Here is a 19767-nt window from a genome sequence, read left to right as displayed (position 1 = left end):
CCATCTTCAACAGCATCAAAGAAACTTCAGAAGAACATACAGAATACTTACCCTAAGAAAGAAGTCTCCATTGTCATTTCCAGATTTAATCCGGAAGGTGTTAATTGTATTGGGAAAAATTGTGGTTGCCTGAATTTGGAAGATATCAGAGGGCACAGTCCTCTCTGAATGGATGCTCATATATTTGTGAACAATGGAATATGGCAGGTCCCGACAAAGAGGATTAGACACTGGACAAATACAGCGACTGTAAAAGAAAGCACAATGATTGAAAACATTCTTGTTCCATTGCAAACTGGTGTTCAGTTTGAAACTCTGTTGATAGCATCTCTTACTTTTCAGATGCAAGCACGTAAGGCTCCTGACAAGGATTTCTTGGGTAACAGCGATAGCCACCAGGATAATTAGAACACAACTCATCTTCTCGACATTCATTGCGTGTTTCACATTCATTTATATCTATATTAGGGAAAAAAGTAAAAAAAGTTCTACAATTCTGCTATTTGCAATCTTTGAGCCTGGAGTTATTCATAAACACAAATCTGCAAATGTCTATGGAAATTCTCAAACATCCAGGTCATGGTTGTCTCAAAATTGCTTTTCAAAAGGCAACTGGACTTTCTTGTTTTGTTTTGTTTTCTTTTTACTCCCCACCATTTAGTCAGGACTGAAGAAACTTCTTGGATGAGAAGTGAAATGTTTTCAAGGAAAAAAACCAAGAAAATCCAGTTGCCTTTTGAAAAGCATCTTTGAATCTGCAAAATATCTTAGTAGTTAGAGCTTAATTTGATGCAGTCTGCAAACTACCTTGTTAGCTCCTCTTTTGCACATATGTGGATCATGAAGTACATATAAAAAGAAAACAGACCTCATAGATCTAAGGGTTGCCTCATTCTTCATCTACTATAGTTTATCTCAGAAATGAAAGCCTTTTAATAGTTATTTTTATTTACATCTATATATCATCTATATTTTTATTTACTTTTAAGTGGGATTCCCCAACTAAATAGTCATATTATACTTGATTTCTCCTTTCTCCTTCCTATCTTTGATTTTTGCAGTCTTAGACAAAAAACAAATAAGGTTTTCAATATGCTGTAAACTGTGGGAGATTAATGGTCTGTGTTGGTTGCAGACTTTTTATTTTATATTACAGAGAGAACATTTTATCTTAAGCAGGAATTTAGCACTTTAGATTTGATTTTTTTAAAAATAGTGTTAATATTATCATTACTTTTGCAGATATGTGAACTTACCTTGACAGTTTCTTCCTCTGACCACCTGGTATCCATCTGGACACGCGCAGGAGTATCTTCCTGGCTCATTGACACACTGATATTGGCAAAGGAAGTTAGAAGCTCTACATTCATCAACATCTGCAAAACAGAGGCACTTTCTAAGCCAATTATTGAAGCTTCAGCATCTGCTTTTACACTGAACTTGTTCCTTGCCTATTATCTTTGGTACTTGGGCTGCAAAATATAAATAGCTCTTTCTTCCTTTCTACTTTCTGACAGTTTTTGGAGGGAAATTGCATCTGCCTGCAAGAATGAGGTGCATGAACAGGAATAGAATCACTACTACCAAGTAGAAAGCAAAAAAAAAAAAGCTTTCAAAAACAAGATTTTAGTGAAAGAATCAGCCTTTTAAAACCTTTTTTTAATTGCAAAAGTTTGCCAAAGAATGTGAGCCTAATATATTAGTATGGTTGACACAATATTTTAAGCCATAACATGGATTGTCTATTTTTTGACATACAGTATTGTGGGAGCCCAGCACAATGTTAGTGGGAAAATCAAAGTGCAGAAGTGGTCTTTTTTCTACTTACTTCTAACCCATTTTGCTCATGATATAATTTCTTTGCCAAGGAAGAATTATTCTTCCCTAGGAGATAACAAAGGGGAAAACTCCAAGAGGCGCTGAGATTATATTTCTGGGAGTTCTCAAATGGGATTCCTGGGAATTCTGGAAACTATAATTGTGTGGCATTTCCAGATTAGTATCTATCTTTCTTGGTTACTGAAATCATAGCATGAACAAATTAGGTTATATAAGATTCCAGTGTGCTTATGTTTGCTTGTGTGTGATAAGATTTACTATTATTGCCTAAAGAAGGTATTAAGCTTCTGATTAGGAAGAAGAAATGAGCCTGCAAGATGCTTTCTTTGCATATTACTAACAGTGAACACATTCTACTCAAAAGTTCCTTCCCATCCCTGTTGTTTGAGAACTTCATCAAGCTGAGCAGCTACTCACCATCACAGCTGATTCTATCTGGGCTTAACTGAAAGCCTTGATTGCACTGGCATAAGAAAGAACCAACTATATTGTAGCACAGTTGGGCACAGGGGTTGCCGGTCTCACACTCATTTATGTCTGAGAAGAAAGCAAAACAAATGTGGCATTTTGATCTTTTCTTGAGCCATTTTGGAACATATTAATCATATTCTTTGTATACTATACATGCTTGTTCACTTTAAATCATTTTATATGGACAGGGAGTGAAACTCCAGCCTCCTAAGTATGGACTATTCCGACCTCCTTAGATTTGCTTCCTTCCTCAAATTAAAATAACTGTGTATTTTATGCATACACATAGTGGCTTATATAATTAGAAGTAAAATTAATCCAGGTGCTTTATGGATCTGAATAGCTTCTAGCATAGCATTGGAGGTGAGGATTTCCCTGCAGTTTGTTAATTTCATTCAGCAGTAAACTACTTGGAACAGAAAATAACCAAGGCTGATGAGTGTACCTCAGTGGTTTTTAACCACATCCCAATTTTCTTTGGTTTCTTGGAGATGAAGCATCAAATGCAATACCTAAAGCAATGATGGAGGAACACAAAACCTAAGCCTCACTGAGAATGGGTACAAGCCAGTGGTGGGATTCAAATAATTTAACAACTGGTTCTCTGCCCTAATGATTTCTTCCAACAACCAGTTCAGCAAACTGTTCGGAAAGTTAACAACCGGTTCTCCCGAAGTGGTGCGAACTGGCTGGATCCCACCACTGGTACAAGCCCACATTCAGCTCTACCCTGTGGTTGGAGGAGAGACAAAAGCTTTTCATTTTCCTCCTTTATTGTGGTGGTAGGCTGTTGACCAACAGTTTTGTTATGATTTTGAGCTTCTTTCTTAGGAAAAGTGAGCAAACATTTTCTCTCTCTTTCTGCCTAGGCCATCACCAATTTGCCCAGTACTTGGCTGAAAGAATCAGATTTGTTCTATCATAACTCTTCTCAAGCAGGGTCTATATGAAGACTGACATTCTCACTAAGTAGACCACAACAGGAAATGAACACCACGGGAGACTAAAACTACTTTTATTAAGATTGGATAGCGGATTGAATAACAGAACCTTACAAAGTTCTTTACCTCATCGTCCTTCTTATATACCACTGAATTAAAGAAGCATGTTTCTGAGCTGCTTCCAAATGTTCTGTTGTTGTTTGGACTTCAAAAATGTTTCAGCTTCTTTTGCCTAGGTAATGATACCTTAATATTTTTGTCAATTTTCTTCCTTACACTCTACAAAGGCTGAGATAACACCTGTGGCATTAGCTGGGACTCTTTTTGGCCTCTAGATTCTGATAAAATGGCTAAGAAACTATGTAGCATACTCTCTGCCATTCATGGCTATATCTGTGCCTAATTTGGATCCTATAATGGACAGAAGGAAACATGATGGTGCTTGTAGCCTGAGGAAAGCTGTGACTTGTCCCTCCCTTTAGGGGCTGGAAACAGCCAATTTGGATAATTAAAAACCAGTTTACAACATTACCTTTGGGGAAAAGTTATTGAAAGATGGTGGGAACATAGTCTACAACAGGGGTCTCCAACCTTGGCATCTTTAAGCCTGGCGGACTTCAACTCCCAGAATTCTGGGAGTTGAAATCCACCAGGCTTAAAGTTGCCAAGTTTGGAGACCCCTGGTCTACCAAGCACCATGGTAGAAGAGGATTAGCTAGATGTTTTTTAAGTTAGGATTCACCATGGAGTGGAAATAGCACTGGCTACCCTAAGGATCAATCTTTGTTGGGATTTAGATGCAAATAGTATTCTTGTTCTATTCCTTCTGGATTTTCAGTGGCATTGATATTATTGACAATTGTATCATTTTTTCCACCTGCCAAAATTAAGTACTGGAGCAATGATTTTTCTTTCTTCAGTGGGTGCTTTTACTCAATGGTGATAAGCGGAGAAAATAGCAATAGCAATAGCAGTTAGACTTATATACCGCTTCATAGGGCTTTCAGCCCTCTCTAAGCGGTTTACAGAGTCAGCTATTGCCCCCACAATCCGGGTCCTCATTTTACCCACCTCGGAAGGATGGAAAGCTGAGTCAACCCTGAGCCGGTGAGATTTAAACAGCCGAACTGCAGAACTGCAGTCAGCTGAAGTAGCCTGCAGTGCTGCATTTAACCACAGCGCCACCTCGGCTCTCTCAAAAAGCACAGGGACATAGCTTCTCTCTTGTGTAATATACTATAGCAGGATTTTGTCATCTCCCTGTTGTTTAATATCTACATGAAGCTACTGCAGGAGGTCATAAGTCAGATTAGTTATTGGTGTAGTGATTAAGGCAAAAGGCTAGAAATTAGGATGCCATGAGTTCTAGTCTTGCCTTTAAGCACAAATCCCTGAGTGATTTTGGGCCAGTTAGTCTTTCAGCCTCAGATAGAAGAAAATGATCAATCACTTCTGAAATATTGCCAAGAAAACTGCAGGAAACATGTCTAGGCAGCTACCAAGAGTCATCACTAAAAGCACAAAACCCTCTACTTTGGCGATCTGTCCCAGTGTCAGGAGGTTGGTAGGAACTAAATGGGATGAAATGACCAAAGTTGAACCCAAGCAAATTCCTAATTAGTTTTGGTGATATCTCTTGAGGAAAGAGGTATTATCACGAGGAAATAGGCGTGTGACTTGAGAGTCGTCCTGGGCTTGCAGTTACTGCCAGATAGGCAGTAGGTCTGGAAGGTGTTTGCTAAGCTCTGTCTGGGCACTAGTTATTCCCTTTTCTGAAGCATGAAGACCAATAGTAGTTCAAACCCTCATGGTCACAGGCTTAGATTACTGCAGTAAGATCTTGAAGACCACTATAAGCTACAATTGATTCAAATGGAAAAGCTTGCTTGATGGGAGATATTGATTGCTCTGCATTGGTTGCCAGCAAGCTTTTAAGTGAAATTCAAAGTGCTGGTTTTCACCTATAAGGCCTTAGTAAAATACCTCCAAGGTTGCCTTTTCCAACCAGAATCAACCTTTTCCATGCAATCTTAATGGGAAAATGTCTCAACATACTCACATTTTGATGAAGCTAGTTAACAATGCTTTTCACTCATTCATTATGGACCAACTTTCTTAAAATAACAGGTTAGCTTCAAGTGTGGTGCCCTCCAGAAAGTGGTTAAGGATGAGCTGTTCCAATGAGAGCCTAATGACATTTTGTATGTAGCTACTGAAGTGCTGCTGAAGTGTTGTTATACTAATATTAATGGAACATCATGTTCACAGTATGTAATAACATTAAGTAGGTAGATAATTAATCTGAATGTTATGGTGCATTTTAATTGCTTTAATTGCTAGGTTTTTTTAATCTTCGTTATTTACAATGGCTATTTTATATATACCTATACAACCACAAACATGTTATTGCTTTTATTTTAAATTGCATTTTGCATGTTATTTGTTATGCTATGGATTTGTGCATACAGCCCCAATAAATAAGTCCATCAATCCATGGTATTCATTTATGGTGGCTTCTTAGTTTTTCCACAGTTAAGTTTTTGCATCCTTATATCTATTTATTTGCTTCAGGCCACCTTGCCACGTTTATGGCAAAAACATAACCAAAACCAAATTAGGTAGCCATTTGCCTGAAATGATATAATGCTTGAGCAGGGGGTTGGACTAGAAGACCTCCAAGGTCCCTTCCAATTCTATTATTCTAGTCTACTTCTATATTTGACCTAAGAAGTGCAAATACTATAGTTTCTTCAAAAAAAATGTTTCGAAATGAGAATTTGTTAGGATACAGCGTTCTAAATATTTTCATGAAAAATAAAATGGCAGTCATCTGCTAAATGGAAACCTCAGGTGTATGGGGTATCATCTTCCACAATTTCACCCAAATTTCTCTATAGATATGGCATAACCTCAAAATTGGGAACTCAAAAATTCATATAATCCTATCTTGTTTCCTGAGATTTACTAAGATTATTATGAACTCTGAGGGTTAGAAATTGGTCATGATCACTTTTTTAACTTTAAGCTGAGATTTGGTTTTTGTAATTAATTGTCATCTCAATAAAGTCAAATAAAAATGTTAATCAAACTAATTAAATTAAAATTGCTATTTTAAGATTGGTGACTAAGCTGTAATGTAGTTTTAAGTGTTTTAAGACATTTGGATTTTAGCCTAAATGTATTATTGGATAGTGAAGAAGAATATAATAAAAATTAAGCTCCTGCTATCTGGTCTTTTTTCCAAATAACCATATAATTTCAAAACCATAAGAATGCAGTAATATTTTTTTCATAATTGATGTATATTCATTAGATTTGCATGATCCCTGATCTATATACTGTATATTTTAAACTTACATACATACCAATATGTACATTTTAGAAATCAAGCCCACTTTTTCACTAACAACAATTTTCTGTGTACAATTTTTTTGTAAGTTCCCCAAGCTTGGTATATATAATAAAGTTAAAGTCCATATAAAGGTTATAAACAATTTCATAAAGAGAACTAAGAAAATGAAATCCATGTAATTTCTTCTTCAGTTCTGTTTCATGCTTCTTAATAATAGGCAGATAGTAAAGAAGAGCTGCAAGACACAGTATTTTATAGTTGAGGAAAGACTATATACTGTTTTTGGTATTTCACTGCTATTTTATTGGAGAACATAAAACATCATTAAATAAAGTTTTTTCAGGATTAAACGTAACTTTTAACAAAGCAGGTATATATTTCATTAGTAGTATAAAAATTCTTCCTGAGATGATGACCCATGCAACAAGTCAGGCATAAGAATTAAATAGTGATAACATGTTATAAGGAAACATATAACTTAACTTTACACTTTATTAAGTGTTAAGTTACTGAAATTATTTATATTTATTTGGAGGGAAGGGGAGTAACCTTTTTATATATCTTTCCTTTGCACTTATTTTTATTTTATTTACTTTTTATTTATTTTTACACACGTGAGTGCACAGCTCCATTGATGTGAGCAGCAGGTGTGTACGCCCTCTGCTCAAGTGAATGGAGATCGCTTATGCAGCCCGGTTTCAAACAGGCCATGGCCCAGTATTGGTTGCAGCCCAGGGATTGGGGACCTCTGCTCTACGATACAAAAAACTTAATTATATTATTTTACCAGCCTATAGTTGCCTGCACAGATTGCCGCTGGTTTTGCAGATAATGGGTAACCCTCCTTCCATCATATCCTGTTAAGTGAGATTCCAGGAATGGACATGTAACATTTTGCACACAATAGTGTGGTTCTATCACAGGTTTATTAAGTCTGTTCAAAAAATCACCACTAATCATAGACCAGTCATTCAACAAAACCAAATTATTAATTCAGTCACATCAAATTTCTTAGCACTGAGCTCTTAATCTTAACATTTAATGAATCAAAACTTGCCCTTTTATTCTCATTCAACTTTCATTAAAGATGCAACATTCAATCAATTGCAAGACTTGAAAGTAACTTCTACTTAAATGAACAAAAGATCCCCCCACCCAATCTATAAGTTTTAACATTACTGCTTATAAATATTTAGATGACCAATATATTTCTATGAAAGTCTCAAGCAATTCCCTATGATTTCAATTCCAATAACTGCATTTTTAACAGGTTCGGACTTGAAATCCAAGCATCTGAATGGAACTGGGATGGAAAAAATATTTTCTAAAAGAACATATCTTATTCAGACATAAAGAAAGCAGACTCCTTTCTACAGAAATGTTGTTTTTATTCATATGCAAACTGTATTACATCCATGTTATATGTGATTATATCCATTTTTTAAAATTCCATTCAATCACAGCCAACTCTTGAAGACTGCCTGGACAAGTTCCTACAATTTTCTTGGCAAGATTTTTCAGTAGTAGTTTGTTATTGCTTTCTTCCAGTGGTTCAAAGAAAGTGACTGGCCCAAGGTCACTCAGCTGGCTTTGTGCTTAAGGCAGGAGTAGAACTCAGATTCTCCTGGTTTCTGGCCTGATACCTTAACCACGACATCAAACTGGCTCTATATATCCATTATATCAAATCCAAAATATTCCCAGTGCACTATGACACCCCCCAACAGACTTTCAACATTTCAAATGTACCCACTGTCCACCCACCAATATTGGAGATCCTTGGTTAGCTTTTTCAGAAATAATTCTATGAACTCTGGGAAAATTAATATTACAACATTATTTTGGGTGAAGATATGGGGGGGGGGAAGGGGAGATTTTAGCAATTACTTTTATAATTCTATAATTACTCTTCAATTAGTTCCCTAAATGTTCATAACAAACTCTATTAAAATATCCTTAATGGAAAGCTATTTGAAACTGAAATAAAAAATGCATCACACACACACACAAAGGCAGGATCAGAGCAATACTTTAAGACATATATGCATGTAACAGTCCACACTAATCTAAATCACTATTAAATCTAAATCACTGTTATTGATATAGAGCACCTTTTCATTTTATTATTATTATTCTATAAAAGAACAAAAATGACATCACATACAGGAAGTATTTTGAATTTTTGATGATTGCATTTCTTGAAGTGACTGGCCATTTTATATACCAGTGTTTCTCAACCTTGGCAATTTGAAGATGTCCAGACTTCAACTCCCAGAATTCCCCAGCCAGCATTCGCTGGCTGGGGAATTCTGGGAGTTGAAGTCCAGACATCTTCAAGTTGCTAAGGTTGAGAAACACTGTTATATACCATTTAAATAGCTATCTTCATTGGAGTCCATGCATCTTGCATCTATATAACTAGAAAATATGACAGTAAAAAAAAGTAAACATGACAATTTCTACAGAAATATCCTGAAGTGTGCTTACCGGCACAGGTGCGGTTGTCAGGAGTTAACTGAAAGCCAGCATTGCAATGGCAATGGTAGGAGCCAGCACTGTTCACACACCGATGGTGGCAAAAGGAAGGGAACGTGCATTCATCAATGTCTATGTTGCCATTAGAACAGAAGTATTTTAAAAATAATTCCAAAAATGGAGTTACAAAAACAATGAACTGCCACATATGATCTTAATATCATAGGAATTGTATACATGGAGCTGATCAGCAGCAATATCTGCAAACACCCCCTTTGCTGCCCCTCACTTTCCTTTTTTATTTTCTTTTATGTCAGTGTTTCTCAACCTTGGCAACTTGAAGATGTCTGGACTTCAACTCCCAGAATTCCCCAGCCAGCGAATGCTGGCTGGGGAATTCTGGGAGTTTAAGTCCGGACATCTTCAAGTTGCCAAGGTTGAGAAACACTGTTTTATGTATTTTTCATTAAAACCAAATGTAATAAATTTGTTTTAAAACAAAATTTAATAAAAGTTAATAGAAAAGTAGCATATTGCAAAGAAAAATATCAATGTGCAACACCATCTTTCATTCAACATTCTTAATGGAGGCTAATTTCCATATACAGATAGTCCTCAACTTACAATAGACTTACAACTTAGAACAGAAGAGCTGACTCTTCCGACTGCCAGCAGTCCGATTCTCACCGGTTCAAGGCTGACTTTGCCTTCCATCTTTCCGAGGTCAGTAAAATGAGAACCCAGATTGTTGGGGGCAATATGCTGACTCTGTAAACCACTTAGAGAGGGCTGCAAAACACTGTGAAGCGATAAGTACCATTGCTATTGCTATTTAGTGACTGTTCAAAGTTACAATGGCACTGAAAAAAGTGACTTATGACTATTTGTCACCCTTAAGACCATTGTAGCATCTTCATTGTCCTGTGATCCAAATGCAGATGCTTGGCAACTGACTCATATTTGGTTTGGTTTGGTTTATTGAATTTATATGCCGCCCTTTTCCCAAGGACTCAGGGTGGCGTACAACATTAAAAAAACACATATTACAAAAGTTAAAAAGAATTAAATAGAATATCCCAAACAAATCCAAGTCGGATTAACAATAACATTTTTTAAAAAATTCGATTAAAATTAATAATGATCAATAATTTAGTTATGACATTTGCAGTGTCCTGGGGTCATGTGATCACCTCTTGCGACCTTCTGACAAGCAAAGTCAATGGAGAAGCCAGAATTACTTCACCATATTACTAACGTAACAACTGCAGGGATTCATTTAACAATTGTACCAAGGAAGGTTGTAAAATGTGGGAAATGTCACATTTAGCAACAGAAATGTTGGGCTCAAGCGTGGTCGTAAGTTGAGGACTATTTGTACTCCTTTTTTTAAAAAAAGCCAAAGACTGATATGGAACAGCAGAGCAGTAGTGCTGGTCAGAGAGGGTAACAAGAAATTTCCCACTAGGAGGCCTTCCTATAGCAGCCCTTTAGAGCTAGGTCTGGGATCATTCTGTAAATCTCAGTCAAAAGTCACTGCTTGAGCTCTGCCTGGTTCTCTTCAAATTCAGACACTGAATGGAAAATTTTTAAAGGATTTAAAACCCCAAAATTAAAATTATCCTCAAACATCAAGCAGGTCAGAGAGATGCTGGGCAAAATATCTGACATATGTGCTTCATAGTGCGTAAGACAGCAAATAAAGCACCTATTTTTGAATTGGTAACGCGCCTGGGTCTGTCATTTGCAAAGCCCGTGTGCTGGTTTAGCAGCTACCCTCTTATGTGCAGGCATAAACATGTAGAGTCCACGTGACTGCTTTAACTATTTGAAAATAGGTGCTTTTACATGCTTCTACATGTTGAACTTATTCTTTTGAAATGTTTCAATGCACAGTCCTCTTAAAAGCTTTCCATCTTAAACCTTGTAGTAGTTTTTCACAGCTACCTATCCTTCATGTGTGTTAACTACAACTTTCATCATCCTCATGAATGCAAGCACTCTGCTGGCTGTAGAGGTTGAGTAACAGCAAACCTGTTATTTCCCACACATGTGTCCATTTATTTATTTATTTCATTGCAAAAACCTACATATGGCCACATATACTATATACTACTAAAACTCCCATGTCTGTAATTTTTCACTTTGTTAACAAATGGTCCTCAAATGGGATAACTTGCAGAATATTGGGACCTATTACTCCCAAGGAAATTGCTGTGCTTCAGTGTTGCTGGGCTGCTTCAGCCCGGCCACAAACTCCACAAAATATATTTCGCAGTGTGGTACTTACCAAAGCACTGGTCTCCTCGTTTTTGATACCCAGTTCGGCACTGGCAGGTGAATGATCCCCTTAAGTTGACACAGACCTGATCTGACCTACAGGTGTGGCCACTGGTGGTACATTCATCAATATCTTTTAAAAAAGAAAGAAAGAAAATGAAATGTTATGAACTTTGGAAAGGTCATTATAACTTTTGTATTTTTCTTCAAACTACAAAGGTGTTACTACCAAGGTCTAATTCCAACATTAGTCAAAGAAAGTCATAATTGACATCCTGAATAAATCATTCCTCACTCTATTTCTGTGTTCATGGCAATGCCAGTTCTTTTGTAGTCTTTCTCAATTTCATTTTTTCCCCATCATTTTTCATAAAATGATGATGTAGGCAGAGATTTCTACAAAGATTTCTTGGGGTAATAACTTGCCAACTTACCTGCCAATTATTGGTGATTCAAAGTAGCTAAGAGGGACCACATAAAACAATATGGTGTATATAAAATCTACTTGAAATAACAACTAACTGTCTCAATGAAACAGTCCAAGCAATTTTATTCAGATCATACTAATCAAGGAAAGTAGGATTCTGGATCTCATTTGATAGATATGGCTGACATTCTCTGTAGTCATACCTGAACACAGAAACACAATATTGGCTATGTTTATAGTCCAATGTGTTCAGTTTTGAGGGAAAGGAGGTATAGTAGCATATTTGTTTTTATTCTTCTCCAAGGCAGATGGATGTTTGAAGATTGTTATGTAAAAGGACAAAATATAACTATTCCCTGAAAGTGCAGGCACAGGTTTGTTGGACTGCATTTTGTAGGTTCATCCTCCCTTTGGAGTAGTATCACTTTAATGGATTAAAATGTTTTCCTTCTCTTTTCCTCTTATAGCAGACTGTATCTCTGTAGTGATCTGTAGTTGAGATCCCAGTTTTATGCCTCCTATAATCTAATACAGTACTATGACATGACTTCCTTCTGACATTCAAAACCAACTGAAAGTTTCTAAGCTGAATAAACAAATTCCTTAAAACTAGTTTACAAATCCCAGTTGAACTCTTTGTATTTGTTCAGGAACTGGGGACCAGTGGCAGATTCCGGGTGGAGCCATGGAAAAGAAAAAATGGATTCTTTCTCATGCAAAATGAAAACAATGTTGACCACAAGACTCAAATCACAAATTGAACTGTTTTGACCTTATTCTTTAAACTTGCTCCTCCCTCCAGTTCTCACTTCAAATACCCGCATATTTTCCAACATGCTTCCTTTCTAACTGACAGCTTGATATAAATTTTCTTCCGACCTGCCTTGGTCTTTGAACTGATAGCTGTTATCAGTTCTTAAAAGCTGGTGTACTGCTTAAAAAAAAATACAAAGATGACAGACGGGGGAATGCAGAATTTTTATTAACTTGCAAAATGCCTATCATATCTCAGGTGGGTTGAGTGTAAGATAAACAGGGGAGAGAATGTATCTTGCAAGCAAGCACTATTGAGTTAGTATGTTTGCATGTATGAATAGGGCTGGGGGAGATAAAGGCTTGCATTTTGAAAAAAAACCTGCGTAGTACATATTAGTGTATCTGTACATGCATGTACAGGTAATCCTTAACTTATGACTATTTGTTCAGCAACTATTCAAATTTATGGCAGTGTAAATGAAGGGACTTATAGTTGGAGTCCAAAGTTAAAGTTGTTGCAGTGCCCCATTGTCACATGATCAAAATTGAGGCACTTGGCAGCCGACCTACACTTAGAATTGCAAAGACACTTCGACTTCTCCCATCCATCTTTCTCCACCATCTATGCTCCTTTGATCCCTGGCACTCCATGACTCCTGTGCCCTACCTGATTTTTGCTGTATTTTTTCTCCCAGTACTGAAGACTGTACATATGTATGGCCTGTCCCTTCATGAGGCAGTTGTGGCCATATAAGCCTTTTTCCCCGCGAGTCACAAACAATGGTTCCAGTGGTGGGATTCAAATGTTTTTACCACTGGTTCTGTGGTTTTGCGGGCTTGGCATGGCTTGGTGGGCATGGCTTGGTGGATGTGGCAGGGGAAGGATGCTGCAAAATCTCCTTATCTCTCCACTCCAGGGGAAGGTTACTGCAAAATCCCCATTTCCCCCTGATCAGTTGGGACTTGGGAGGCAGAGAATAGATGGGGATGGGCCAGTCAGAGGTGGTATTTACCGGTTCTCCAAACTATTCAAAATTTCTGCTACCGGTTCTCTAGAACTAGTCAGAACCTGCTGAATGCCACCTCTGAGTGGTTCCCTCACTGGCCATTAGCTGCCTTGTGAAGGGTCAGGTCAGATATGCCTGGTCAGCAGGGTGAGCAAGAAGATGGCAAAGGTCAGTGGGAGCAACAAAGCACATGGTGGTAGGAACCTCGGAGTGCAAAGTTGTGAAGGTGACTGGCTGGGAACTAGGTTGGAGTGGCGGCAGCTTTGTGTGGCAATTGCAGTTTTGCACTGCACTGCTGGGCTGGGCTAAGCTGGATTTTGTATTACAAAGGAATCTGTGTTGTGCTGTGCCTCAAAGGTTTCCTTGCAGTCCCAGAGCTGCAGTGCATCAAGAAACCCCTTTGTGCTGCATACCTGGGCTTGGCTTTGGACTGCAAAGGGATTTGCACTGCACTGTGATTCAGCGGTTTCATGCAGTTCCAAAGCCAACTTTTTGTACTGTGCTGCTGGGCTTGGATAAGACAGTTGAGGCTTCATGGAGTGGCTGTGCTTCCTGCAGTTTTTCTGGCATATTCTTGGAAATGGTATGCTATTGCCTTCCTCTTAGGACACAGAGCAAGTGACTGACTCAAGGGCACCAAACTGACTTCATGTCTAAAGGGGAACTAGAACTCACCACCTCCTGGTTTCTAGCCTGGTGCTTTAACCACTACACCAAATTGTCTCTTATTCTTTAGCTTAACCTATTTCCTGCCATTATGCTTGTTTTCAAGCAACATGCATGTTTTTTTATGTAGGGGAACATTAATAACAACACAGTAGTGATTTCTCATTTGCAGCCAACACTAATTTTTTAATAATTCCCAGAAATCGAGTACCTTGTTCCACTGCATGTAAAGATAACAGTATGTGTGTGTGCATGAGAGTAAAACAGATAAGAATCACCAGCAAGTTCACATGAGAAAAGGATAAAGGTTAGTGAAGAGTCTTTCTCTTTCTATCACCCTCCCTCTTTCTCACACACAAACTTCTTTCTGCTTTCACACCACCCTGTCCTTCTGAATTATGTTTTTGCAAATATATTTTAAAAAAACCTCACACAATGCATTTGTTCCTAAGCATTGCCCCCCCCACACCCCCAACTTTGGCAGAAAGATCTAAATCCAAGATCCAAATACCACAAAAGACAGAAGGAAGAAATAAATGGATGGAGAAACAACATTAGAAAGAGAAGATGATGCCTGCCAGCAGTTTATGGCAGGGCAAGGCTTGGCCCCTTCCTTCCTCCAATTCCTTTAAAATGATCTATTGAAAGCACTCATTCATAACCATGATTATTTCTATTTTCCATAAATCACATCTCCAAACAATTTCTCAAGGCAGATGACATTCATTGCAATGCATTGTCTTGTTGAAGCATTTGTGCTGTACTGTTCAGTCAAAACACTTTCAAAACTCATAAATTCAGAAAAAAACAATCTGACTGTAAAAAAGGGAACACCATTCATAGTAGTATGAATAATATTAACTCTCAGACAGAGGCCTAATAAGATTGGTGTTTAAATAGCCTTCCTAAATGAGATAAAAGAAACTAACTAAAGGAGTTGTGTGTTTCCTAACTTGGATGGTTTCCAGGAAGGTAGATTTCATCTGAAAGCCAGTTTGGTGTAGTGGTTCAGGCACCAGACTAGATCCATGAGCCAAGAAGGCAATGGCAGACAACTTTCCAAATTTTGTCCAGGAGTCAACACTGACTTGAAAAAACACATACACATAAATAAAGGGAGAAGGGTTATGAGGAACGAAGTGCCAAGGATCTGTTTCTGTGTGTTATAAGCAGTAAAGTGTAATAAAAGAAAAGACACTAAGAGGGAGCAAAAGAGTACCAGGAGCACTGTTAAGTGTTTTACAAGTTGCAGCAGTATAAGAGAAGCTGATTTCAGACCAGAAAAAGTCTTCTCTTTTTTGAATTCAGTGAATGACAGGATCTTGAGTGTCCCTAAAGCAAAAGCCAGATTTTAGGAGTTGGGTACAAGTAAGCAAGCAAGCTCATCTCTCCTGTTGAAAATATGATTTAAAATTATGAGTTTTGGGTTTTGCTCATTTTCAATGAAATATCTGATAAAGTCACAAGGTTCTGTTTTATTTCACTTATGGATTAAAAAGTAATAAAGTATATTTATCTCTTGCTTAATCATCATTCAAATAAAACCATTCATTTCATGTATTATGGGAGTCATTGAGGGAGGTCACATATTACAACCTTACAAGTCTTTCTTAAAGAAGATATTATGGCAATACTGCTGCATAGAAAATCTCAAATGTTCAGAAAGAAAAGAGAAACAAATGATGTGGATGTTTTTCTTTCTCCTGTCAGGCAAATGTGTTTTAATTCAGGCAGGTTTTAATTCATAAAAAACCTGTTCAGTTTTATGGGAGGTATCTTTATGTTATTAATGTGCATTTAATAGTAGTTTTAACAATGTTTTAATTTTCTATCTTATCAAGTAGGCTGTGGTCTACTTTATCAAATGCTTTACTGAAGTCTAAGTAAATTACAATCACAGCATTTTGCTGGTCCACTAATTTTGCCACTTTATCAAAGAATGAATAAGTTTTGTCTGGCATGATCTGTTTTTGACAAACACATGTTGGCTACTGGTTATGACTTTGTTTGCCTCTACGTGTTCTCAGATTCATTGCTTGATTATATTTTCTAGACTCTTTCCAGGTATTGATGTCAGGCTTATAGATCTGCAGGTTGCTGGATCCATTTATTAATTGTCTTACTTTATTTTACTTTTATTAATGTTAGCTACTTCAAGTGTAAAGATAAGATATAAATCAACATCCAATGTATCAAGAATTCTTTTAATATGATTGTAAGGCAAATACATGTTTATCCACTTGCTTATCTAAGAACTGACTTCTAATAATTTAATCAAGTGACGTAGCCAAGGTAAAATTGATTCTTTTTAATTGAAGAATCAAAAAAAATCCTAGACTAGAATTTTAGTGACAGCTAAGAAATATTTTTTCCACACACGCGAAATATCTCATAAAAGAATTAACTGGGACTAAAGGTAAAAATGGTAAGAACCAGAATCAATGGTAAGTAGACCAAAACCAGATATAAGAAACAAAATATCACTAAATCTGGAGAAACAAACAAATAAGATCCTCTCCCCACATCAAATAAAAAGAAATGCATTGCTAATTTCTGTTTGACATTTTTCAGTACATATTATATACATTTGTTTGGTGATATTCTTTCCCCTTAATTGGTTGCTATGAAGAGAAGCTTCTCCCACACAAGGTGCTATTTCCTCTCTTGCATTTAAAAGACCCTAAAGATGAAAAATGGTGAGTAGTCAGCATATATTTTTTCCAGTGGTTTTAACCCTGTTTGCTGGATGCTATGGATTAATGAGAGAGATAAATAAAGTTGCTGAAACTCAGGATGGAGAGGAGGGAGTAAAAAATAATGGATGGCTTGAGCAAGGAAAATGGACAAGGAAGAATTCTTCCTAGTGGGAAAATGAACCATCATTATGCAGAGCTGTAGCCATTTATACAGATCTAAAATAGATCTAAAATAGAAAATATCAGATCTGCTATAATTTTCAGTATGTATTCTGGAACCGAATAAAAATAAATGGCCTCAATAATCAAACACACAATATCATGAGCTCAGACAAGCCCACTCCACCCCCACATCCCTAATTCTTCCCTGTCCCTATGCTGTTCTCTTAGTTCTTTTTCTCCACCCCCCTTGCATCTTTTATTTCATTTTTATCCTGCCCATCTCAATGATACAGCAATTCTGCATCTTCTCTTCCTAACTTCTATTTTTCTCAGCACATGCCTCCTTTTAGTCTTCCTCTCCTTACAGCTCTACATATTCTAATTCTTTCCTTATATCTTTGCAAGATTCTTAATACGTTTATAAAACGTTAACAGCCCAGCTAGCTCAAGCCAGAGATATTTAACTGCTTAGCCCCCTGTAACTTTAGGGTCATTTAGTGTCATTATAGGTTTCACCACCCACTGCAAAAAACCCATAACACAGTGCAAGACAAATGTTTTATTGTAACAATGCAAGACTTGAGATGCATCCACCACACAAACTTTAACAAACTTTTTTTTAATATAATCATGAAGAACAGGTTTCCAAAGTACTTTTGAAATGGCTTGGTTATGTGCTAAGATTTATGAGATAGCCAAAAGGAATATAAAAGGTATGTGGGTATGAGGGGGAAGGGAGCCTATTGCCTTTCCCCCCTGCTGAATACAGATCAATTTGCATTTCATTGTCCTCATTCCTGTCAGGTTCATTAATTGCCAGTGATTTCTCTGCATTTGCCAAAAAATGTACCCAGTGCTTCTTTGAGAAGTTATTTATACTGTTTTGTCCCTTCTGATGCTGACTTTGGCAGCATGCTTGTTGTTCTGTGCTAAAATGCTGGGTGAACTGCTTTGAGGTCCTGAACGACCCTTTCTTGAAGCAAACTGTTCTTTTAAGGCATCCGCTGCAGCTTCCCCTCCTTGCCCATGACCACTGGATTCCCTCTGAAACCTAAAAACAAAGCTGACTGACTTGTGCCTCACAGATTTCATTGGAAGTGACACCAAGTCAGGGGGCTTACGAGTTCTCTTTTTTCCTTGATCCTTCCGTTCTCCACTTGCATGCCTGGCTTGGTTCCGTCTGACTGTGACTCATTCTTCCCCAAACCCTTGACTCATTCAGCTCATTTGTTTTCTTATGTAACATTCTAATCTCCACACTTCACTTCCTACAACTAGATAATCACAGCCATGCTTGGCATTTCAACGTGGTTCCCACCAGTCCTTTACACTTCAGTGCAAATTATTCCTTTAGAACAGCCCCTTTTATGTAACAAGCCACAAGCTCTCTTGATGTCCTTTTAAACTTTTGACAATCTGAGGTCCATGGTTACAGAGCATTGTGTCCTAGCTATCCAAGCATGTGCTAGGAACTTGTTACTCTTGGTTGCTGGTTGCAGGGTTGGAAAAATCCAAGACCTTGTTGCCCAGAATCTAATGTTTTAACAATGGCATTCAAAGCATGCTTTATTGAATCACAGGTCACCAACATGAATCATGGTACAATCCATGCTCTAACAACGTGATTTTTCATCTTGTTCCCATGATTTCCCTTATTTCATCCCCATTCCATGAGTGAGACTTGCTTAAATCATAATTAGCTACAACAGTATAAAGGAGTATTTCCACTATTCTAACACAGCTTCAAAGTCTTTTTATTAAACTTAACAGGATCCAACTATTTAAAATTGTTGGGTACCTTTCTGCACGATATTGTGAATTCTGGGAATTGTAATCCCAACACATTTGCAGGAAAGCATATTGGGGGAGACTGTTACCATCATTTCAAAAGATAAAATATTGCAAATTATAAAGTGGGGCCTGCATTTAATAAAAGAAATGAATCTGATACATTGACCAAAAGTGTTCTAGTCACTTTTGACATTAGTCTAGTATTTTGACATTAGTTACCAAAGTAGTAATAGGATTTTAACAGATTGTACCAACTGTGGAGACCTTTCCCAAGTTACTTCTTTAAAAGTGTTCCTGTTCCATATCAAGCAAACATGAAACTAATGCAACACATGAACAGAAATAACCCACCCATGATGACCAATGAATTTTGGAGGATATTCAAAAATATAATTACAGATAAAAAGTGTTTTTCCTTTTTTGGCACATCATTTTTCAGAATTATTATGGAATTGTTCCATGTGTTCTCTTCAATACCATTTTGTGCAGTTTTAAAAATGTTTTTGAAACAAAGAAACAAAACGACAGTAAAATAAAATAAAATAACTAAATTAACCCTGGTTCATCACCTCAACAATTGTAAAAAGAAATTAAGAGATAAGGGAAACATAAATCAAGTATCTAAGTATATGTTGGATAGGAAGCTGCTTTCTTTCTTGAAAAGGAATAGAAAATCTCATGTCTAGAATTTTTATTTATTTATTTTTATCCTATCTTTATTATTTTTACAAATAACTAAAGGCAGCAAATATATTCAACACATTTTTCTTTTCCTATTTTCCCCACAATAATCCTGAAAGGTGGGTTGGGTTGAGAGAGAATGAGTAAAAGTCAGTCTCCTGCTCTTTGCTCTTTACCATTAGACCAAACTGGCTCTCTAATTATCTGCACTTTTAAAATCTTAAAT

General features: G+C 37.1%; 1 protein-coding gene across 1 annotated transcript in view; it reads right to left on the bottom strand.

Annotated features, from left to right (window-relative positions):
• The window catches only part of EFEMP1 (EGF-like fibulin extracellular matrix protein 1), a 55078-nt gene that overhangs the window by 4128 nt on the left and 31183 nt on the right, over positions 1-19767 (bottom strand). Inside the window, exons 5-10 of the mRNA XM_087717504.1 lie at positions 11366-11488; positions 9091-9210; positions 2257-2376; positions 1257-1376; positions 336-459; positions 52-247 (exon numbers count right to left, since the gene is read on the bottom strand). Of these exons, the coding sequence (XP_087573630.1) occupies positions 52-247; positions 336-459; positions 1257-1376; positions 2257-2376; positions 9091-9210; positions 11366-11488 (803 nt within the window). The remainder of the gene's footprint in view (positions 1-51; positions 248-335; positions 460-1256; positions 1377-2256; positions 2377-9090; positions 9211-11365; positions 11489-19767) is intronic.

The sequence above is a fragment of the Thamnophis sirtalis genome, unplaced genomic scaffold (assembly GCF_051295495.1).
Source record: "Thamnophis sirtalis isolate CommonGarterSnake01/CBP01778 unplaced genomic scaffold, rThaSir2_p1.2 scaffold_6, whole genome shotgun sequence".
Classification (NCBI taxonomy): Eukaryota; Metazoa; Chordata; class Lepidosauria; order Squamata; family Natricidae; genus Thamnophis; species Thamnophis sirtalis.
The sequence above is the reverse complement of the archived record's forward strand: the minus strand, read 5'-3'. Positions and strand labels throughout refer to the sequence as shown.